At 42.5% G+C, this 24,909-nt stretch overlaps 1 protein-coding gene across 2 annotated transcripts in view; it reads right to left on the reverse strand.

Annotated features, from left to right (window-relative positions):
- L3MBTL1 (L3MBTL histone methyl-lysine binding protein 1) overlaps positions 1-24,909 on the reverse strand; it is a 70,349-nt gene that overhangs the window by 23,335 nt on the left and 22,105 nt on the right. For both annotated transcript variants that reach the window (XM_043982501.1, XM_043982500.1), the window contains exons 8-14: positions 8,442-8,533; positions 7,765-7,869; positions 5,722-5,857; positions 5,333-5,424; positions 4,407-4,558; positions 2,702-2,778; positions 1,813-1,898 (exon numbers count right to left, since the gene is read on the reverse strand). In XM_043982501.1, the coding sequence (XP_043838436.1) occupies positions 1,813-1,898; positions 2,702-2,778; positions 4,407-4,558; positions 5,333-5,424; positions 5,722-5,857; positions 7,765-7,869; positions 8,442-8,533 (740 nt within the window). The remainder of the gene's footprint in view (positions 1-1,812; positions 1,899-2,701; positions 2,779-4,406; positions 4,559-5,332; positions 5,425-5,721; positions 5,858-7,764; positions 7,870-8,441; positions 8,534-24,909) is intronic.

Raw genomic sequence — 24,909 nt, forward strand, 5'->3', positions numbered from 1 at the left:
GCCTTGAATTCAGGAGTACCTGAGTTCAAATACGGCCTCAGACATTTGACACTTACTAGCTGTGTGACCCTGGGCAAGTCACTTAACCCTCATTACCCCACCAAAAAAAAAAAATCAACTTTAAAAATACCTTCTATACATCAACTAATTTGAGTTTCACAACAACCCCAGGAGATGAAAACTACAGGTATTATCACTCCATTTTACATATGATAAAACTTTATAAACTTCAGAGAGGTAAATGACTAGTTAGTGATTATTCAGCTAAGAAGACTATAGAGATAGGACTCAAATTCAGGTCTCTCCTGACTGCAAATCCTGCATTCCTTCCATTGCCCCAAACTAGGATTCAAACTTAGGCCTCCTGACCCCCAAACCAGGATTTCCCCCACTTTTCTACCTTGCTTCTCATTAGGATGAATGAGAGTTCATTAATGGAATTTCACTGCAACCTGGGAGGAAATCATCTTGGGCCAACCAAGGCCCAGGGAACTGTTCCTCAGTAGAAGAATTTGGAAGTTAAATACTATACAGTTGGGACTGGGTAGTTTTATTTGCTACCTTACTCTGATATATTCATTCTGAATTTGAATTTTCTCTTTTCAGATGAAACCTAGACTATGCACTCTTGCGGCTTGGAGTGAGTGGAGTATGGGGGCAGAAGGGAAAGATGTAGGTGCCAGAACTGGCCACTAAGATATTGTGGCAGTACCAGAAACATTAGAAGAAGCACAGGGAGCAAATGTAACTGATCTTCCTTCAAAATTTAGCTCAGGTGCCACCTTTCGCACAAGTATCCCTCTTAGTGGGTAGTGTTGCTTCCCTCCTACCATCCTACATTCAAAATATATCAAGTATCTTCTATTTATTTATAGATTTATATACTGCATCTTTCAGCAGACTGTAAGCTCCTTTTTGAATTGAATTGGATCTGATTCCAGGGAGCCAGGTTGGAAAGGATCCAGGCACTAGGTGACCCTTGGTTGGGGCTGATGAGCTCATCCATTCATTCAACAAGCATTTATTAAGACCCTACTATAGGGGCAGCTAGGTGGCGCAGTGGATAGAGCACTGGCCCTGGATTCAGGAGGACCTGAGTTCAAATCCAGCCTCAGACACTTGACACTTACTAGCTGTGTGACCCTGGGCAAGTCACTTAACCCCAATTGCCCTACAAAAAAAAAAAGAAAAAAGACCCTACTATGTGTCTGTCCATTAGACAATGAGCTTCTTAAGAGCAGGGACTTTTTTGCCTTTCTTTGTATCTCTGGCACCAGGTATATAAGTGCTTAATGCTTGTTGACTGACTGCTAGATTCTGGGCATTCACTGACAAAAATGAAACTTTTCCCTCCTTCAAGGACCTTATTTCCTATTGGGAAAACAACAGGTACTCAGAAAAGTAAATATAAAATATATCGAAGAAATCCAGAAAGAATGGTTAAAGGTCAAAGTCCTGGGGTCAAAGGTAAGGGTCACCTAGAACTAATTAAAGAGAATCAAAGATTTAGAGCTGCAAAGATCCTTGAAGGCAATCTGTTCCAACCCTCTCATTTTACAGATGAGGAAACTGAGGCCCAGAGAGGTTAACTGACTTGTCCAAGGTCACACAGGATTTTAACCCAGGTCTTCCAACTCCAGATCCAGTGCTCTTTCTTTTGCACCACACTGGTGTCATGGAAATAGAGTGTGGGCCAGCGAGGCCCAGCATTCCTCTCTGGATCCTTCCCTTGGCTCTTCAGATTGCTGGAAACAGCAACCATAGCCCTTTGCCAAGCCTCATTCCCTTTACTGTTCCTCCCACAGCACTCACCACTTTGAAGGCCCAGGAAGGGACAGCAGAGGCTCCAGTCTCTTCTAGGTATTTTTCCCAGCAGAAACTATCAGGATCTGGATAATCTAGAGCAGAAGATGGAGAATAAGATATGGAGTGGGGTGGGGGTGGGATCAGGAGCTTCTGTTCCAGGAATCTCCAGTAGTCCCCAGGAATGAATGAATGAATGAATGAATGAATGAATGAATGAATGAATGAATGAATGAATGAATGGGTCAGGGGCTACACGGAGTAGTTCTTGCATAATTATATTCTAGGGGACCCAAATGGGAAAGGGAAGAAGAACCCCTAGTCAAAGGGGAGAACAAGCTTCCAACTTCCATCTCCTGGCTTCAAGGCTCTGGACCCTTCAGAATCTTGGCCACCAAGGAAGGCAAGCAGTACTGGATGGGAGGAGACTGGGAAAGCTGTTTTATCTACCCCCCAAAGCCTGGAGCGTCATTTCCAAATCCTTTGCTGTTTCCCCTTAGAGTTTTGCTGCTCTGGCTTTACTATTCTACTTGTCTCTCTTTCCTGATTTTCCCCTAGAGATACTGAAAAGGAATGATTTCCAGGAAAGCCTGAATTACTTAATCTCAACCTGTCTTGCTCACTGGTAACATTAGGCACATGTCCTTGTGGCTGGACTCCTGGGGAGCCAGGAGTGCTGACCTTCCCTAGAGTCTCTTGGAAGGCTTTGAAGGGTTCCAGGCTCCTGGGCGGGCAGAGACATTGTTCTCCCCAAACACAAGATAACAAGGCGGGTGGTACCCATACACCGAGAAAGGGCATCCCTCTCACTGGAGTCTTCCATAATTGAAATATACTTGTTGGAGGAGGGGAACAGGAGGGAAGGATGGAACATGGGAAAGGGGATCAGCCAGGTCACCTTGTGGAGGGGTCAGGGGTTTTCCTTGCTTCTGGCACCAGCCAACAGGGTGGATGTAAGGACTGCTGGGGTCACACCTGAAACACAAGTACACCTCAATGCTCAAAGTGCAGCTCTCAGACTCGAGGCCTCCTTATGATGGGCAGGGCTTCAGGGATAAAACACTTCTAGCTTATTACTTTTTTTGTGTGGGGAAATGGGGGTTAAGTGACTTGCCCAGGGTCACACAGCTAGTAGGTGTCAAGTGTCTGAGGCTGGATTTGAACTCAGGTCCTCCTGAATCCAGGGCCGGTGCTCTATCCACTGTGCCACCTAGCTGCCCCCAGCTTATTACTTTTTAAAAGTCTCTTTCATGCTGAAAATGCTAATAAGAGCTGCTTTTTGTAAAAGCAGATGGCTTTGGAAGCCTGAATGGTGTAATTTTGTCTCTGTAGAAATTATGTTTTAAATAATTAATTTGTCCTAACCTCATGGTGCTTTTCAGATTAATTATCTGACTAATTAGAAAGCATTCCCTAAACCTTAAAATAACATGAGGTGGCATTTGATTTTCCCCCTCAAGTTAAAAACAACAACTGGATGATGCTCTATTTGAAATGCTGGCCAGTGAAGGGTGAAGAACTTTGGTCTTTTGTTTGTGGCCTGACTGGGAACCTCGTCAGTGAACCCCTCTATCCCCTTATCCTAGGTCACAAGGCGGAACACTCCTCTTCCTGCCTCCCCCTTTTCTTCTTTCCATCTTTTTTCCTGCTGGTTTCAGTGGAATTTGCTCCCTCCCTCTATTAGTCCAGCTTTCTGTTAGGACCCCTAGAGCCTTAAGTGTAAGTGCCCAGGTCTGTTAGAAAAGAGGTAGTTTCACCTTTGAAGAAAAAGTAGAGAGGGACAGGGAAAGAATGAGGTGGAGAAGAGGAGAGAGAGAGAGAGAGAGAGAGAGGAAGGAGGAGGAGGAGGTGGGGATGATGGGGGAGAAAGAAAGAGGCAAGGAACCTACAGTGGCCTGGCCTTAGAGTGTCTAGCCACCTCCTGAAGCCCCTGAAATGAAGGGCAGAAATGGGAGGTTCAATTCTATTTGATCCTGAGAGGGTCTCCTTGCCAACAGTGGTCCCTGAAGGGGCTGATGGTTAGGGTGGAGGTCATAAAGGTGGTGCTGATAGTCTGATTAAAGGATCATAGATTTAAAGTTGGAAGGGACTTTATATCCTTGGATCATAAATTTATAATTAGATGAGGCGGGGCAGCTAGATGGCGCAGTGGTAAAGCACTGGCCCTGGATTCAGGAGTACCTGAGTTCAAATCCGGCCTCAGACACTTGACACTTACTAGCTGTGTGACCCTGGGCAAGTCACTTAACCCCCATTGCCTCACCAAAAAAAAATAAAAAAATAAAAAAATAATAATTGGATGAGGCCTTAGAGGTCATCTAAGTCCCACTCTCTCATTTTACAGGTGAAGAAACTGAAGCCCAAAAGGGACTTGCCCAAAGTCTACACATAGAGTGTGGTAGATATGGACAGGATTTGAATCCAAACCCTGTGACTCCAGAGTTAGCATTCTCTCCACTCTACTGAGGTGGATATTGAGTGTCGGCATGGAAGTCTTAGGCTAAGACAGCACCTATTTCTTTGGTTCTGTCTCCCCAGACCCCCAATTCTTGAGCCCCAGGTCACCGCCCCAACCCCTGCCACTCCCGGATTGCTCCCACTACCAGTAATCGTAAGTGTCGTCCCAGTTGTCAAAGTGCACCAAGAAACGACCATTCACCACGTCAGTGACACTGGCCACACAGATGAGGGAGGGATTCATGCGGTCCACAGCCTCCAGCTTCATGCCCACCTGGAAACCTGTGGGCACTGAGCTCTGTAGGGTAACATGAGCCCCTCTGTCACAGACCAAAGCCACTGTCCCACTCTATAGTCCATTGACAAAAGAAGAGACAGTAGCCTCAAGGTCACCCTTGCGGGGAAGGGAAGGTTGGGGAAATCAGGGCAAGTTTGGTGCCAAGCCCTTAATCTAATTCAGTTCAAAAAAATTTATCAAGAGTCTACTATATGCCTGGAACTATACCAAGCATGGAGGATACAAAACCCAAAACAGTTCTTGCCCTCAAAGAGCTTATATTTACTAGGTTTCTCACTTTCAATCTTGCAAAGCTCCTTTGGAGGGAGCTAGCCTGAGAGACCAAGACAGATGACTACCCAGTACATCAGGGAAAACTGAGGAAGGACACAAGGAAAATGTCCTGGGGAATGGAGCTAGGAATTTAGAACTACATCCCCTACCCAAAATAAGACGGTGTGGCCCCCCGCCACCTCCCCGAGACCAACCAGCTCATTCCCAGGAGTTGAAGCAGGCAAGGGTGTCTCCCTTTGGCTTGTGCAGGGAGGAAAAATCAGTCCCTTTCCTCATCTAAGGGAAGGGCAGGATTCTTGGCTCATGAGTCTAGAGCCTAAAGAGACCTCAAAGAGCATTTAGTCCAGCCCTTCCAATTCATAGATGAGGAAACAGAAGCCCGGGTGGGGTAAATGGCTGTTTCAAGTCACAGGCTTTGGGATGAAGTCACCATCTCCCTGGTCTGAAGAGGGGGGGCCCTCTCCCGGCATGGCGGTGGGGGGTGGGGATTTGGTCACTCACATTGCTATGGCTGGAAAACAGGTGCTTGGGGGCAGCCTGGGCCTTGGTGCTGCGCAGGTAGTTGCTCCAGCTGAACTCCTCCTCCTTGTAACCTAGTCCCCTCAGGGGGAACAAACAGAGCAGGGTATGGAAGCTGGGGCATGGCTTGGTCCTTGGGGGACAGGGGAGCATGAAAGGGACAGACCCCAGCAGTCAAGTAGGGCACCTACCTCCAGCCCTAGGAGAAGTTCAGCAGCCTCCTTCCTGCCAAGGAGCACCAAGCCCTCCCCCTTCCTCCAGGACTTGGTGGCCATGCGGGAAGTGGGTAGGGAGAGAAGCAGCCGGCTAAGGAAAGGCAGACGGCTCTACTAGCCCGTCCTGGTCTGGGGCCAGCCTGGGCCAAGCCTTACCTTTGGGGGGCTGTAGCCTGTGTCCGGTCTTCTCAAACCAACCAGCGGGGTGGATGTTGGGGGAATCGGCATTGAGCCAGAAGTCATGGCACTCAGAATAGCCATCAAAGTGCAGACGCATCCGGTACCCACAAACCTACAAGGAGGGGAGATGCAAGAGCTCAAGGGAAAGAAAGTCTAGTATTAGGCTGGGGGCTGAGCTAGGCCCTCTCTCCTGGTCCTCCTCCTTCCCAATTCCTACACCTTTTCACCTTCATGTTCTCCTTTCCCCTCCTTCATTCATTTGACAAACATTTATTAAGCACCTACTACGTGCCAGGCCCTGTGCTGAGTACTGGACATAGAATTTAGATTGCGCCTGGGATATGGGGAAGTGGAACAGGAGGAACCTGGGGAACTTGTTCTGGTTGTGTTTTCAGTCCCATTCTGAAGTCTCTCCCTTGGCCAACTCCCAGAGCTTCAAATATCACCTTTAGAGGGGCGATTCTCAGCTTTAAATCGCTATCCTTGAGCTCTATCCCCTAAGTTCCAGGTCAACACCTGCAGCTTCCATGGGCCAAGCATACCTCCTCCTGGATGCCCATTTGGCATCTAAGGCTCAACATGTCCCACAATGAACACAGCATATTCATCTCCATTCCTCCTGCTAAAAACCTGGTCTTCTTTCTGACTCCTTGCCCCACCGTTCTCCTGAATAACCATGAAGCCCTCATCTCACCTTGGCTGCTTACTGCCTCTGTAACCTTGAGTAACTTACTGAAACTCCCTGGGCCCCAGTTTCCTCATCTGGTTGCTCATCTGCTCTGTTGTCGGCCTTCCCTTAATTTATTTATTTTTGATAAACTGCCTGCAGGGAGCTCACATTCTCAGCACAAATGCCACCTTTTACAAAAGGCCTTTCCCAGTCCTCTCCACTTCTAGTGCCTTCCCCATGTTGGGCATCTCCCATTTGCCCTGCATAGCTCTTGGATGTGCTGGTTTATATTCTGTCTCCCCCATTAGACTGTGAGGTCCTTGAGGGCAGGGACAGTCCTTAGCCTCGCTTTTCCCACCCAGCATTGAGCACAGTACTTGGCACACAGGAAGCATTCAATAAATGCCTGCTGATTTATATTCTATAGGAGGGAGAGAAGATGAACATACCCTTATTTTATTTTATTTTATTTTTTTGGTGGGGCAATGAGAGTTATGTGATTTGTCCAGCATCACACAGATAGTAAGTGTCAAGTGTCTGATGCTGGATTTGAATTCAGGTCCTACTGAATGCAGGGCTGGTGCTTTATCCACTGTGCCACCTAGCTGCCCCCTGAACATACCCTTATTAAGAAGGGGTGCTGACCAAGTCACCCTGGGCAAATCACTTAACCCTCATTGCCCCACCAAAAAAAAAAAAAGAAAGAATGAAAAAAAAAAGAAGGGCTGCTGCAGTAAGACTTAAACAAAGGCTGGGGGTTTGGAGAGCTCAAAAGCAGATATTTAAGGGCCTCTTCATTTAGGATTCCCGGGCCCTTAGTTCTGAGATTATCTGTTTCCCCCGTGAAGAAGACAGATCTAACCTCTGGGGTTCAGATAATCCTCCCAAGCTGAAAAGCCCCTTCCCTCCATAAGGTATTCCCCCACTGGGACTGGCTCTCACTTCTTGACTTGTGTCCAAGTCCTGCCTGCTGCCCAGTCTGGTAAAAATAGTATTCAAAGCCCTCTAGGGTCCAGCTCCCATCTGTCCTTCCCGCTTGTGACTACCCTACATGAACTCTGAACTTTGACCAGAGCAATTTGTGCAACTGTCCCCCCAAACACACCCCTTGCATTGCAGCTGCAATACTTTTGCCCCTAAGGACTATGTTCCCTTTATCTTTGTACCTTTCCAAGCCCTATTCTTCCATGAAGTCTTCCCAGGTTAGCTGAGACCCAAAGGACATCATGCTTTTGCAAATACATACTATATGACCTACAAAACTTCACTGTTTGGTGCCAGGCTCTGCTGAGGATTCAAAGGCTCCTCCCAAGCCTCCCTCCCCACTAGTGGCGCACGACAGGACTCACCTCCACCACTGTGAGGATGAAATACATGGATGGGTGCTGAGGGTCAATTCCTTCTAGCTTCATGCCCAGTTTGAAGCCGTTCTTGTTCTGAGGGAAAGCCTGGCACTGTAAGATAAAAGGGAGGGGCGGGCACAGCCCTGATCCAGTGTAAGGGTCTTGGGGAGAAGGGGGGGTCAAGAAGACCCAACCTCATGGCTTAGCTAAGCATTGCTGAGGAAAAGAGAATAAAGGTCTACAAGGAATTATGTTTTTGAGAAAAATGGTCGGGGAGGAGGAGAGAGACAGACAGACAGACAGACAGAGAGAGCCGGCTACTTAGGAACAAGACTGAGGCCACTGAACTTTGACAGGGGTGATGAGCTAGAGCATGGGATACATCTGGTACCTACCTTTTCTCTCACCAAACAAATTCATGGATTGAGAAATAGACACTAAGGAGCAAAGTATGAGAGCACAGACATTTAAGGGACAGGAAGCCCGGAGGTGGGCCAAAGAGTTGGCCAATGCCTGGGCCTCTTCCCCCTTACATCCTCTCTTCTCCAGCTCCGGCTTTCACTATCTCTTCTATCACGTACATCAATAATGTCAGAGACCACCAGCCATGAGCCTCCCCAGGATTTTGAGCTCTGGGGTAGGAAGGCAGGTAGGATCTCCTATATGGAAATTATAGAACTCACATCATGGAAGAGATCCAGTGGTGCAGCGATGGCCTTCTGTTCCTCCAGGTAACTGGCCCATGACCACCCATCCTTCTTCTCCTCGCCGGGTCCTGCATGGACAGAATCCTTGCTCACTGCAGCCCAGCACCTGACTCACTGCTCTGCTCAGAATTCCCTCTGGATTCTCCATTAGATTCTAGAGCGGGGGTCCTGACTAGATCCCAGGTTTGGCCAATAGAGAATGAGAGGCTAGGCCCGTCTAGCTCTGGTCTGCCTGGACAGAGCTGTGTGATATGATATAATATAATAAGGGCTGGATTTGGAGTCAAGGGACCTGCTATTGATACTTAAATGATCAGTTAACTACCTGAGGCCTTACTTATATGCAAAATAAAAGAACTGGAATAGCTCACGCCTAACTTCCCTTCCAGTTTCCTATTTATGATACCATGTTTTCCAAGACCTTTAGATCCCAGATCCAGAGGCATTGTGAATCTGAAGGGGCTGAATGGTGCTAAGGGGTATGGTTAGCAGATCCCAGGAATAGGTAAAGAAGGAAGAAAGGGAATTAAGGTTAGAATTAAGGAGAGTAGAACAGGACAGGAGAGGAAAGGGGAGGAAAGTCAGTCAACAAGCATTTATTAAGCATCTGGCACTGCACTGAGGACTGAGGGTAAAAAATAAGGCAAAAAACAGGTGCTCCTCTCAGAGTTCACGGTCTAAGGGGAGAGACAATATGCAAATAATGATGTAGAGACAAGATAGGATAAATTGGAGAGAATCAACACTAGAGAATAACAGAGGAAAAGTACTGGGCTGTGTGACTCTAGGCAAATGACTTTCTCCAGGCCTCAGTTTCCCTAGCAGTCAAATGATGGACCGAATTGTTTCAAAGGCCCTTTCATACCTAATACTCTACAGTTCTAACTTTGTTCCTGAATTAGGCCCCTATTTTATCCATCTATGTCTTTTTCCCCATCATGGTTTTGATAAATTGAGGGTCTGCATAAAAAAGTAAATGGGAATTTGGGGGAAGTTTTGGAGAAGTCACAGATGACATACGAAGGTGTGAGAAAATAATAGGGTTTTGGGCATTCCCCAAACCCTTTTATTTTCTCACACGCCACACAGGTCAGCAGATGACACAGAGCCCATGACCAAATACTTAACCCAAGTTTTACAATAAGGTACTTGTAAACACCCCATAAAAGAAAAAGAAAAAAATTCAGACTTCTTCTCTGGTACAAAGGGAGGGACAAAAAATTTTTATGTGGATTTTCCAGATTGCAGGTGGGGGCGGTGGTGGTGGTGGGGATGCCCTTAACCCCACGATAAAGAACGGATAACTATACAGTGTAAGGAATGAAGCTGCATCTCATTTCCACTGAGCTTAGGCAAACTGGCGTCTTGAAAGAAGAGACTGAGTCACTCCCACTTCTAGTACCCGGGTCATAGTCGAGACCCTGAATAAAGAACTGTCTGAAGCAATGCAGAATCCCAAGATCCCATGCACACAATCTTCTCTGGGCATAGCCTCACAACTGCACCAGCCCACCTGCCTTACTAAAAACTAGATTGTCTTCTATGAAAAAATGGGATTCTCCAGAATCCCGTCACAACAAATACCACTGCAAAGAAGATGTCTGTTTAACAGAACTGATCCCACGTCTCTGTGGTAGGATGGCTCAGAGACCCAAGTCTCTCCTATACAATCCAGCAATAGGTTTTCTCCAGGTGAGTGGTTCTCAAACTTTTTGGTCTTAGGACTCCTTAATGCTTCTAAAAACTATTGAGAAGCCCAAAGAACTTTTGTTTATGTGGGTTATATCTACCTATATTTACCACATTAGAGATTAAAACTAATAAATTATTAAAATATTTATTAATTATTTAAAATATCAATAATAAACCCATTGCCTGTGAACATAAGTAATATTTTTAAATGGGAAATAACTATATTTTTCAAAATAAAAATAATTTAGTGAGCAGAGTGGCACTGCTTTATATATTTTTGCAAAACTCCTTAATATATGACTAATAGAAAACAGCTGGATTCTATCTGTTTCTGCATTCAATCTGTTGTGATATGTTGCTTTGGCTGAAGGATATGAAGAAAATCTAGATTTATGCAGCATTGTAGTTGGGAAAGAGAAGAACATTTTAATGAGTAAATATTTTAGTATTATTATAAAAATAGTTTTGACCTTGCAGATACTCTGAAAGGGTATCCACACCCTCAGTGTTTGCAGACCACACTTTGAGAATTGCTGCCCTAGTTCACTGCAGGTGCTGAGATACAGAGAGCTCTTCACAGTTCTTCTGTCCTGGCAACAAGTGAAGGTCACTCTTCAATTCCCTCTAACCATACTGGACTCCTAAACAAAATCTACCTAAGTTCCTATACCCCCACTCCCCCATCAAAACCAAGAAAGAACAATCACCCTGCTGGGGGACTAAAGAAGGTTGAAGGGTGTGTGTGTGTGTGTATGAAACTATGTGTTCCCTGCAGCATCTGCAAATGGATAAAACATTCATTTGATGAAATTCCATTGAAAACTATTCAATGACTTATACTTTCAGACATGGCCAATGTGGGGATTAATGAATGAATGAAAAATATATAAAACAAAAGTTTTTCTTACTCTCTTCAATGGAGGGGAAGAAGTAGGGAGAAAGAGGCAGAATGGGGTGGGCATGGGGGTGGAGAGAAAAAGACCTGGGAGTTTTAGTGGCAGTCTAAAGCACCAGTACTGCTCCAGGCAGCATTAATGCAATAATATCATGTCAAAAAATCAAATAAAAATTAAGAAGGATAACTACTCAATGTCACCAGTGCCCATCTATTTAACATCAGCATTATCTCACTGTTGCTATAAAAATGCAAATAATGGAATACCATAATCTCATAAGAATCAAATCAACAAATCATGCAAAGGTCAATAGAAATAAACATGGTGGATGAAAAAGTAGGCTTATGATCAGCAATAATTTGTGCATGAAAAGTGAGGTAAAAGACATCATCAAAGTGATATGTATCACTGAAAAAGGAGGTGGGCCAGGCATGTACTGAGAGCAAGGGATATCAGAAAGATGGCCCAAGTGGTACACTGAGGACCTCCAAGATATTAAAGTGATTAGAAGAAGGGATTCAGTATATTAGATGTATCTTCCATACATAATTTTTGGGGAGAAATGGAGAAGGATAGCATAGAATAAGAGAGAGGAGAGTAGCTACAATTTACACTGATAATTTTTTTAAAGTTTGAGTTAAGAAAACTACTTAAGAGATTCCATGGAATTCACAGAGCGTCAGGGCTGGAATGATTCTTGAACTAGAAGATCAAACTTTTCATTTTACAAATGAAAAAGCCAGAGGACTAGAATTTATATACCACTTTAAGATTTGCAAAGCATTTTACAAATATCATCAAATTTTGTCCTTACAACAACCCTGGGAGGAAGGTTAGCACCTTTATTATCCCCATTACTACACACCCATTTTACAGATGAGGAAACTTGAGGCATACAGAAGTTAAGTATCTTATCCATGTTTACATGTTTAGTAAGTGTCTGAGACAAGATTTGAACTCAGCTCTTCTTGACTCCAAGTCCAGTGTTCTATCCTGTACCTGCTCCACTTTGCTTCTTTCACTGACCTGTCCGACCAGCCTCAGCTGTGTCTTGCTAAGGCTGGTTATCTGATAAACACACACTTTCCAAGATCCTGGGACCTCTCCCATGGAAGACAAGACACACAATGGATGTCTCAATCTTTTGATTGCGGTCTTGAGCACTAAGACCCAAACCACCATATCCTAAATTCTAGGACAGGCCATCACTGACCAGGTTGGTCCATCACACATTCTCCCATGCGAATGCACATTCTCAGCCATAATGTACTTATATACCCTCATAGATATAATATACATACTGACATCTCCCCTCAATACACACACGTATAGTACACATATATTACCTTGCATACTTGTACAGACCTACAATCACACTCAAATTGTTCATGTACACACATTAACGGGTATAATGCATACACTGATTTCCATATACATCCATGCATACCTGCAAACATACACAATCACAAGTACAGAACACACATGTACCCTCACATACATAAAACCACATTCCCTTAACATGCATGTACATAAATTCTTATACTTTCACACATATTCACTAAGTGGACAAGTCTAGTTCTAGAAGCTGCCAGGTAGTACAGTGGATAGAGCACTGGTCCTGGGGTCAGGAAGTCCTAAATTCAAATTTGGCCTCAGATGATGGTTCAGTCATTTCAGTCATGTTCAACTCTTCATGACTCCTTTTTGGGCTTTCTTGGCAAAGATACTGGAGTTATTTGCCATTTCCTTCTCCAGCTCATTTTATAGAGGAGGAAACTGAGGCAAACAGGGTTAAGTGACTTATTCAAGGTCACATGGCTAGTAAATAAGGTCAAATTTGAACTCAGGTCTTCCTGACTTCAGGTCTGACACTCTACTGCACCACCTAGCTGCCCTTAGGCAATTACTAGCTGTCTAGTCACTTAACCTCTGTTTGCCTCAGTTTCCTCAATTGTGAGGGAATAATAACAGCACCTACCTCATAGGGTTGTTGTGAGGATCAAATGAGATAATATTTGTAAAAAGAGCTTAATACATGGGGACAGCTAGTTGGTGCAGTGGATAAAGCACTGGCCCTGGATTCAGGAGGACCTGAGTTCAAATCCGGCCTCAGACACTTGACAATTACTAGCTGTGTGACCCTGGGCAAGTCACTTAACTCCCATTGCCCAGCAAAAAAAAAAAGAGCTTAGTATAGTTCCTCTCATATAGTAGGTGCCATATACTTATTCCCTTCCTTCTAGCAGGCAATCCCCTAACAGCCCATGTCTGCTATTCCTTCACTAGAGACACCGATCCTCCTCTGCCTTTGCTCAGACATTTAGCTGCTCTTCTATTTCAACTAATGTTCCCCTGGCCCTAACAAGGCATCCACCAGCACCAATGATTTCTTCAGCCCCCTTGATTCCCATACCCCCAACCTGCTTGAGCGCACTTTGTTCCTTTCCTCAGCGCATAAGGGCTACCTTCTTTCTGCTCTCCTACTCCAAGACTAATTTGAAGACAGACACACAAAGCCATGCCAACCAGTCTGTGAGATTCATGCTCCCCAGTATCAAGAACGTCCCTGCAGCTCATGGTGGGGGGTGGGGTGGGGGTGTGTGTGACATAAAATGTCAGAGCTGGAAGGACCTCAGAGGCTCTCTCAGAACCAAAACCCCCTCTGCAGCATCTCCAGCAAACAGTGTGTCAGGCTCTGACCCTCCTCTAGCTCACACCAAAGCTGCTCTCTTTGGAAATGCCAACTTCAATTGCTTCTAATGGTGTTGGACTAGGTGACCTCTAACCTCCCTCCCAGTTCTATTTCTAAGATCCTAGCATTTGGGGGGGGGAGGGGCTTAGATTCAAGGCCTGGGGCAATTTGAGGCTAGAGAGTCCTTGAAGGGCTGAGTAATGCCTATGGGTGTGGCTGATGTAAAGAAGAAAGGGAGATGAACAGAACAGGAAAGGGAAGGGAAGGAAGAGAAACACTGTGGAGGCAGTGTAGCAAGAAGACTCCCAATCCTAGGGGGAAATATGCTTAACTAGGAATTATGAATTTACTGTGTAACCTTGGGGATGTTACTTCCCCTCTCTGGGGGATGGCGGAGGAAGGAAGCGTTGCTCAGTGGACATCCTTAGCTCTAGAAAGCTAGCACTGCTGTGTCCCTGGGCCAGCCTGAATCAGTGGAAAGAGAACTGAACTCAGAGAAAGAGGACCCTGGGTTCAAAAACTGAAGGATCCTTCCTTTGCTTCTTCAGGTCTCTGTTCCTCATTAGGAGGTTGTACTAAATGAAAATCAATGGCATTTCTCAAATATATAGAGAACTGTGTCAAACTTATAAAAATACAATTTCATTCCCCAATTGATAAATGGTCAAAGGATATGAACAGGCAGTTTTCAGACAAAGAAATCAACGTTATCTATAATCATATGAAAAAATGCTCTAGATCATTATTGATCAGAGAAATGCAAATTAAAACAACTCTGAGGTATCACCTCACACCTATCAGAGTGGCAAATATAAAAAAAATGGAAAATATTGGATGTTGGAAGGGTTGTGGGAAAGCTGGGACACTAATCCACTGTTGGTGGAGTTGTGAAAAGATCCAACCATTCTGGAGAACAATTTGGAACCATGTGACTTGCCCAGGGTCACACAGCTAGTAAGTGTCAAGTATCTGAGGCCCAAAGGGCTATAGAACTGTGCATACCCTTTGATCCAGCAACACCACTGCTAGGTTTATATCCCAAAAACATCCCCAAAAAGAGAAAAAGATCTATTTGTACAAAAATATTTATAGCAGCTCTTTTTGTGGTGGCTAAGAATTGGAAATCAAAGGAATGCCCATCAATTGGGGAATGGCTAAACAAACTGTGGTATATGATGGTCATGGAATATTATTGTGTTAAAAGAAATGACAAGCAGGATGACTTCAGAAAGGCCTGGAAAGAGACATGTATGAAATGATGTATTGTGAAGTAAGTAGAACCAAGAGAACATTGTACACAGAGACAGAAATATTGTTTAATGAAGAACTGTGAATGACTTGACGATTCTCATCAATACAATGATCCAAGACAATCCCAAAGGACTACTGATGAAACATACTATCCACCTCCAAAGAAAGAACTGATATTGATGGAACAGACTAAAGCATGTTGTTTTTACTTTCATTTTTTTCTTTTAATCAAGTTTGCTTATACAAAATGACAAATATGGTAATGTTATACATAAATGTACATGTATAACCCATGTCTGATTGTTTGCTACCTCAGGGAGGGAGGAGGGGAAGGAGGGATAAAAATTGGAACCTAAAACTATAAATAAAAATGTTTATCATTAAAAAAATAAATGAAGGTCAACTGAATTAACTTTTCCAGTGCAAAGAGCACTGAATTTGGAATTAGAGGAACTGGGTTCAAATCCATCCTCTGTCATTTCCTATTGATGTAACCTTGGGCAAGTCACTTAACTTTTCTGGGCCTCAGTTTCTGCATTTGTAAAGTAAGAAGGATTAGACTAGATGGCTTCTAAGGTCCCTTCCAGCTCTAAATCTGTGATCTTCTGAAGTCAAAGGCCCCTTCACATCCAAGAGAGGGTAGAAGGCACCCTGGAAAGCAGAGTCTATGTAGAAGTAGGAACCATTGATTTCTCTGATGGTTGACATCACTAAGGATCCTTCATGAGATAGTGGGCACTAAGATATTACAGTCATACCCTAAAGAAGCAGCTCTGCTCTTGGTCCTCCTATGAGCACCCTAAGTCTCTTCCAGCAGCTCCTAGTTACTTCACAGCAATCCTAGGTCAACAAAGAGCCTCAGGTAGCACCTCACACTTATCAGAGTGGCTAATATGACAAAAAGGAAAATATTGCATGTTGAAAGGGATGTGGGACAATGGGGACACTAGTGCACTGTTGGTGGAGTTGTGAACTGATCCAACCATTCTGGGGAGTAATCTGGAACTATGCCCAAAGGGCTGTAAAACTATGCATACTCTTTGATGCAAAAATACCACTGCTGGGGCAGCTCGATGGTGCAGTGGATAAAGCACTGGCCCTGGATTCAGGAGGACCTGAGTTCAAATCCGGCCTCAGATACTTGACACTTACTAGCTGTGTGACCCTGGGCAAGTCACTTAACCCTCATTGCCTGAAAAAAAAAATACCACTGCTAGGTCTATATCCCAAAGACATCCAAAAAAAGGGAAAAGCACCTATTTGTACAAAAATATTTATAGCAGCTCTTTTTGTGGTGGCAAAGAATTAGAAATCAATGAGATGCTCATCAGGCCAAACAAGCTGTGGCATATGATTGTAATGGAATATTATTGTGCTATGAGAAATGACAAGCGGGATGTGGGTAAGCTAGATGGCACAGTGGATAAAGCACCAGACCTGGATTCAGAAAGACCTGAGTTCAAATCTGACCTCAAACACTTGACACTTACTAGCTGTGTGACCCTGGGCAAGTCACTTAACCCTCATTGCCCTGCAAAACAAACAAACAAATAAATAAATGACTGAATAAATAAATAAGGAGGGGTAACTATTTAAATACATAAATCAACTACAAAGGACTTTTAAAGAAAGATGGTATCCACTTTCAGAGAAAGAACTGATAAACAGAAGTATATAGAGTATGGTTCCACATATGTATGTATGTATGTATGTATGTATATGTGTGTGTATATATATATATATATATATATACACATACATACATATATACATTTTTTGGTGTCTAATGGTAGCCTTCTCTAGGATGGGGTGGGGAGGGAGGGAGAAAAAAAGAGTGCACAGTAGAGAACAAAAGAAAACCTAGAATGAAGCAGGGAAAAACAGGGTAGCTTTGAGAATGATGTGTAGTATTTATTACATAGTTTTCCAAAGAAGAGTAAACAGTGTGAAATGGAAATTTATGGTTCTATATTGAATCCTCTTTTTATGTTGTGCCATGCACATGGAAATGTTCTTTTTTTTCCTTTTTGTATCTAAGTTCAAAATGAATTTCTTTTCTTTTAAAATTTTTTTTCAAAATGAATTTTTAAAAGCTAGTTAAAAAAAAAAAACAAGAAAAGAGAAAAGAACTAGCTTCAGCCTGACTTTTCCCTTGATCGATGAATCCTTCAATCAATCAGTGAGCATTTATTAAGTGCCTACTATGTGCCAAGCACCGTGCTAAGTTCTGGAGAAAGCAAGAAACCCTTCAGTAGTTCAGAAAGGGAGGGGAAGCCTCCCTACTAACCTAAGACACCTGGCGGAGAGTTCAAGAAAAACACGTACCACAGAAGTTCAGAATAGGATGTGAATAGGTCTGTGTCAAAGTAGAGCTTCCCTCTGGCAACATCAGCCACAGTGCGTCAGAGAAGCCTGAATTTAGCCATGCTTTTTTAACTCAGAATTTAAGCTTCCAGAGAGCAGGGTGTGGTCTTAATAATAACATAGCTAGCATTCATACAGTGCTTTAAGGTTTGCAAAGAGCTTTCCATATGACACTTGATCCTCACAACAACTGAGAGCAAGTGCTATTATTATCCCCATTTTGTAGATGGGGAAGTAGGCCAAGGCAGATTAAATAACTTGGACAGGGTAGCTCTGCACTATGCCACCCAGCTGCCTAAATCTAATATTCCAGATACTTGTAGGAAAGCATAGCATTGACAGACCGTATCCCACTGTTACTAAAGTAGCAGCCCTTGTAAGTCAACATCTCTCACAAGCCAAGGATGTGAGGGATAGAGTCCAGAAAGTGGCCAAAACATAACAGCACAGGGTCATGGAGCCCCGGGTTTGAAACTTGCCTCTGACATATGGGCTGTGTGGCTCTGGACGAGTCACCCGACCTTTCAGTGTACCCTGACAGCTCTCTAAGGATCTCAGTCACAAAGCAAAAGCAGATCTGCTTCGGTAGAGGGAGTTTCCTACTCCAATAAAATCACAAGCATGGTCTTAAAAATTATAATTATCATGATTATAGTAGCTCACATTTTGATGACACTTTAGAGTTTCCAAAGCAATTCCCTCATAACAACCATGTGAGTTAGAGAGTGCAAATATTATCCTTCCCCTTTACAAAAGAAGAAACTGCGAATCATTTAGGGATTTGCCCACTTATACAACTGGGAAGTAATAGTGATGTACTTGTTGTCTTCCCATTAGAATTTAAACTCCTTGTAACAAGGGATTGTTTCATGCCTTGATTTCTTCGATTTTCTTTAAATTTAGAATTTTGTTTATTTTTATATACTGTCTTCCTATCTGACCCAGGCTGAAAATTCAGGGATGACTCATGAGCTCGATCCCACTATTAATGGATACAGGCTTTTTAACTTACTCCATTTCTGACCTGGCCCAATTGACTGCCCTTCCTTAGGCAATCCCACTCCTAGGATCTGACCAAATGAATGTCCATTTTAGTTCTGACACCTGCTTAGCAGAGCCCACTGCAGCTTAGAATTCCTGAGCTCAAGAGAACCACCAGCCTCAGTCACCCCTGAAATGTTGGGAAGTACAAGTGTGTGCCACCCCGATTTGGCTATTCTTTATACTTGCTTTGCCAGTGCCTGGTATGTAACAGGTACTCAATAAAATGCTTGTTGAGTAATTAAAACCAATTCTCCTATCTCTAGGTCCAGTGCTCTTTCCACTGTACCACACTGCCTAAAGTAAAGAAAGCTGGAGAGAAAAATATGGTAAGAATATGGACCAAGGATGAAGCTGATGGCAAAAAGCCATGTAGAATGCTCAGGCAGTGAGTGAAATGGAGATGCTCAGGGATAAATCAAGGTAGGCATTGGTACAAGTAGGCAAAGGAAATTGTCAGACTGCAAAATCTGAAATTCCAAGTAATCCTTTGATTTAATCATCTTCTTTAGAAGAAAAAAGTAAGGCCCAACAAATAATGGGGAAGGGGATAAGGGGGTAAAGAAAGGGAAGAAAGTTTTAAAATCCTCTAACAAAACTAGACAGACACTTGAATAGCTGAAGGTTAATTAACTCTGGGAAAGGTCACAGCCTGTCTTTGGAATGCCTTCAGCCCTAAGCCTTCTCCAATTCAGTTGTTTTCCATTTAATAAGGCCAGAGCTTCTCCCCATCCCATTCTGTCACCAATAACTAGATCTGTAGGGTAGGGGAAAGACAATGAGACCACAGCTTGAGGAAATTCCAAGAGCCCAGAGATGTGACAGCTGCTGACAATATCCTATAATGTTAATTTTTTTATTTCCTATGATTAATTTTAATTATTTGATGCTCAGAGCCATTACTCTTGCAGCTTCTGATTAACTAAAAGCCTGTCTTCTATTATTCACCTCACTTGATCAAAATCTGGCTTCTAAAATAAACATGTTAGGGAAGATATTTGACATTCCTGAGATAAGAAACTGAATGAGAGGAAGAAAGGAACACAACATCTTTAAAACCTCCCCAAAATATTTTATTGGGGGAGAATTTCTCTGACATCAAGTCTTCGTGACATGTAAATCCCTTCTCTCAATTAGTTCATTATGGTTTCTTCACAATGTAGCCTTGTAGTATAGGATTTTGCAAACAGCGTTTAATCTGTAACCTGACAGTTTACCTACAGAATTTATTTAACTAGGTTTGTTTCCTTAGGGAAATGTATGAAATTGTGACTACTTATTGAAATTTGTTCAACTTTTATGACATTGAAGGAAGCATGGGATTATGAATCAGTCTTTTCTTTAACTTTTATGGCCTAAGTAGAATATACAAGATTGCAATATGTAAAAAAAAAATTTCTGTCACTATAACATAATTTTGTCTATAAGAGGTCATTGTTAGAATCCTAATTTTTGTTCAGAGTTATCTATTTATTTATTCATCCATCCATCCATCCATCTATCCATTCATTTATTTGGGTATGAGATCTAAATATTATTTAAACATAATAAAAATTGGGTTTTTACCTCTATAATTTCTTCATGGAGGTAGATTTTGGTAGCAGTTACCTTCACATAAATTCAAAAAGGGGTTATTTCTTCAATAAAAATCCCAACCTTAGAATGAGGAAGTCTGAGGCTTCACTAAGTAGAGAGAAGTTTTGGCCATTCAACAGGTAAAATCATTTTCTTGCCACAACTCTGGCCGATTTTTTTATACAATTCAAGGAAAGGATGAAGCTATAAGGTGAGGCTATTTTAAACTTAGGTCGAAGTGGTGAGACTGAGGATCAACAGGAAGTAGTTTTATTCTTCGAGGGAGATGTATCTAGAGGCCCTAAAGATAAAATGGAGAACGAGAGCAAGCAGGTCTGGGATCTGTTAAGGGCTAAAATTCTAGCTAAACTGTCTAAAATATCTAATGAGTGGTCGCCAATAAATTATAAGCTTTAGCAAGAGTTAGACTTTTAAGCGTTTATTAAGGAGAATAAGAATTTGGTAAAGAGAGAGAGAAAGGCCTAGATTCCTATCTATTAAAGGGAGAGCACATTTCTAGCTCCCTTCTCCGCCAGCGTCCTCAGGAAAGAGAGACCGAGACTGAGCGCCAGTCTCTTCCTTCCTCCTCCCACTAGTCCGCGTCACTTCCTGACTCCTGAAGAAAAGACTCCTGGTCTTGCCCTCAAAGACCTTCCCTTCATGGGCAGAACTCTTCTACAGTAAGTATCCAGCAGGTGGCGTTATTCCAATCGTTACAGATCCAAAGAACAAAATTATTTTATCCAAAAAGGGGGGGACATCATAGGTAGTGAGCTAGGCTCATATTTTTCATGATGAAAGATCATGTCAGCACTAAGAAGTCACCAAAGCTAGAACAATAATAATAGCTAACATTTAAACAGTGTTTGAAGGTTGGCAAAGCATTTAACACATACTATCTGATTTGATCCTCATAACAAACCTGTGAAGCAAGTGCTATTATTACCCCCATTACCATAGCTGAGAGAAGTGTGCCTCAGCTACACAGCTAATTAGGGTATGAGGTAGGATTTGAATTCAGGTCTTCCCGACTTGCAGATACAGCACTCTATCCACCAATGTCTGGTATTTAAGACAGAAACAGGTACTGAGCTAGGAATATAGATTCATAAAATCTCAGAGTTAGACTGAATCTCAAAGGTCATCTCCAACCTGGGAGGAAAGCCTTTCTACAACATCCTTTTTGTTTTTTCTTCTTTTTTTTTTCAGGACAATGAGGGTTAAGTGACTTGCCCAGGGTCACACAGCTAGTAAGTGTCAAGTGTCTGAGGCCGGGTTTAACTCAGGTCCCCCTGAATCCAGGGCCAGTGCTTTATCCACTGTGCCACCTAGCTGCCCCCTTTCTTCCATATTAATATGCCTTCATAAACTTGAAAACAGACAATACATGCCCCATAAGTCTCTTCCAGGTGAAACATCTCCATTTCTTTCGACTAGCCTTGAGAAGGCATAGTCTCTAGTCCCCTCACCATCCTTACCTTCCTCTAGACCAGAGGATGGCAAACTATAAGGCAAAGGTCAAATCTTACCAGCCACAGTAGAAATCCACAAGTTAAGAATTCTTTTTACCTTTTAAAATAAAATTGTATTGAATTTTAAAAAAAATTTTTTTTTTTAAGTGAGGCAATTGGGGTTAAGTGATTTGCCCAGGGCCACACAGCTAGTAAGTGTTAAGTGTCTGAGGCCGGATTTGAACTCAGGTACTCCTGACTCCAGGGCCGGTGCTCTATCCACTGCGCCATCTAGCTGCTCCCTGAATTTTAAAATGTAAAAACTATACTTAGCTTGAGGGGATGTACAAAAACATAACCTATATCAAATTGCTTGCCTTCTCAAGGAGTGGGGAGGGCAAGGAGGGAAAAAATATGGAACTCAAAATTTTTTTAAAAAGCAAATGTTAAAATTTTTGTTTATGTATAATTGAAAAGAAAAAGAAAATTAAAATTAAATGGAAAACAAAGAAAAAAATAAAAGCATAAGGCAGTCATCCTGCATGTAGTTTGCAGACCCCTGTCTAGACATAGTCCAGTTTTTCCTCCTTCTTAAATGTTTAACACCCAGAACTGAATGCAATACTCCTAATATAGCTGACCCACAGCAGAGAAGAGCAGTACCAAACCTTGCCTCATCTTGGACAACTTAGCCCTACTAATGCAGCCCAAGATACCATTGGCTCTGTTGTGCCATGGCCCCCCATATTGAGTTTGTAGGCAACTTGAACCTTTGATCTTCTACATATGAGCTACTGTCTAGCTCCCCCATTTTGTCCTCATGTGGTTGATTTTTTTAACTCAAGTGTATGACTTTGATAATATTATACTTCATATGGATAAATTCAGATTTGGGCCATAGTTCTTTTTATCCTCCCAAGGCCTTTTTTTCTGATCCTGCCATCCAATGCATTAGTTATTCTTGCCAGCCTTGTGTCATCTGCATATCTGAGAAGCACGCCATTGATGCTCTTATCCAAATCATTGATAAAATACAACACACAGATAAAGACTGATTCCTGGGGTACCTCGTTAAAGACCCCCTTACAAATACTGACACTGAATCAGCCTGATTCCACATAACTGTACTATCATCAATTCCACATCTCTTCATCTTCTCCACAAGGATAGCAGAAGAGGGTTTGTCAAATACTGTGCTGAAATCCAGGTAGTCAAAGTCTATGACATTTCCCTGATTTACTAGTTCTACCAAAGAAAGAAATGAAGTTGATTTGGCATGAGCTGTTCATCATGAAGCCAGGCTGGCTCTTAGTGAACATCACTTCACTTTCTAGAGGCTCACAAAATTTGCCATGAATTGAAGACAGGTTTAATGGACTATCTTCGGAATACACCACCCAAGTCCTCTGAAACTGAGATAGGGGAGGGAAGAAAGGGAAAAAGCATTAATTTAGCACCTATTATGTGCAAGACACTGTTCTTTACAAATATTTTCTCATTTGATCCTCACAATAACCCTGTGAGATAGGAAAGGGTCAAATCACTCACATCTGAGGCTAGATTTGAGCTCAGGTCTTCCTGATTCAAAGCCTAGAACTCTATTCATTGTTGTTGTTAGTCCTTCATTCTCCAAGAAGACCATGACATCAAGATGATGTCATGACTTGCACTGAATTGGATTTAAGTGAGGGAGGGCTGTACCAACCTCACCCTCTCTTCTAGAGCCATCTGGGTCCAGTGGCAAGATATACATCAGGACAACTGGAAATGGCCCCAGATGTTTAAGGCAACTGGGGTTAAGTGACTTGCCCAAGGTCACACAGCTAGTAAATGTCTGAGGTAAGATTTGAACTCCGGTTCTCTTGACCCCAGGGCCAGGACTCTCTCCATTGTATCACCTGCCCAGAGGTCTCTATCCATTGTGCTGCCTAGAGGCCTCAGATATTTGCTCTCTTCAGGAACATACCACCTTTACTAATTTCCATGGTCTGCTAAAGAAACTCAGCAATCAATCCTTTCAGTGTCCTGGAATAGAGGTTAATACAAGTGACCTGAGGGTGCTGAGAGCACTGCTTGAAGTGCTCTCATATCATCCCATCACTTATTTTGGATTTTTTTATTTTGGATTTTAATTCACAAAATCAGAATCCTAGAATTTCAGAGTTGGAAGGACCTCAGAGGCCATGTAATCCACACCATAGCTTAATGAGAATCTCCTCTACTATACTGCAACTGGTTATCTAGCCTTTTGATGAAGACTCTGAGTGAGACTGAACCTCCTAAGGTAGCCTATTCTACTTTTAGATAACTCAAATCGAGCAATAAACATTTATTAATTGCCTAGTGCTGGGCACTGTGCTTAGTTCTGGGGACACAAAAGAGACAAAAGATGGTGCCTGCCCTCAAGAAGCTTACAATCTAATGGACTCCACCTATTCTGAAGTTGTCGTGGGTTTTTTTAATCCCATCAAATTTAAATCTGTCTTTCTTCAATTTCTACCCATTGTTGCTGGTTCTGGTCCCCTGAAGCCAATTCTTTGTTACCCGTTTTTTGTTCCATCTTTCCCAGTCTGAAGATAATTCTCCTTGATAGGGAAAATAGAAGCAAAATAAGGTTTGAGAAGTTCTGCCTTCTTTCTTTTGTCCTTTATCATGACTCTACCCCCTCTAAGCAACTATCACATATCTTCTTAGCCCTTCCTTATCCCCTCAGTGGTTTAAAGTGTCCTTTTTTGTTTGTTTCTTTCTTTCTTTTTGCAGGGCAATGGGGGTTAAGTGACTTGCCCAGGGTCATACAGTTAGTAAGTGTCAAGTGTTTGAGGCTGGATTTGAACTCAGGTACTCCTGAATCCAGGGCCAGTGCTCTATCCACTGTGCCACCTAGCTGCCCCCTAAAGTGTCCTTTTTGTTGTTCTTATCATCCACTGGCACCTTCATTTGAAGGATTAAGTTATCATTAAGGCAAGTCAAGAAATCATTAGATACTGTATTTTTGGCACAAAGTTTCATTAGATGACCAGATAGCTGAAATAATTTCCCATCCTTACTTTCTGTGTATATTTTATATACCTATATATATATATATATATATATATATATATATATATATATATACACATACACATACATACACATTTATATATTTATATACATGCATACATGTATATGTTATCTATTAGATATGTACACAAACATATAATCACTGATATATTGTGCCTCCATACCAAATTTGTGATCTATTCTCCATACTTAGCTATTTCCCCTTTCTGTCCAAGTGGTCTATAATCTTCACCAGGAACAATGTCACTTCTATTCCTATCTCAACTGATCCTTATTAAAATGTTCTCCACCATTATTCCCTCTCCAATTTCTAGATTTCCTTAAAAGGGTTTATCTTCTTGATGTAAAAGAAGGCATTTCAGGCCTTGGACAGTCAATTAACATCTTCATATACTTAATTTACCCTATTTGCCTCGAGAGAT

Source organism: Dromiciops gliroides, chromosome 2 (assembly GCF_019393635.1).
Source record: "Dromiciops gliroides isolate mDroGli1 chromosome 2, mDroGli1.pri, whole genome shotgun sequence".
NCBI lineage: Eukaryota > Metazoa > Chordata > Mammalia > Microbiotheria > Microbiotheriidae > Dromiciops > Dromiciops gliroides.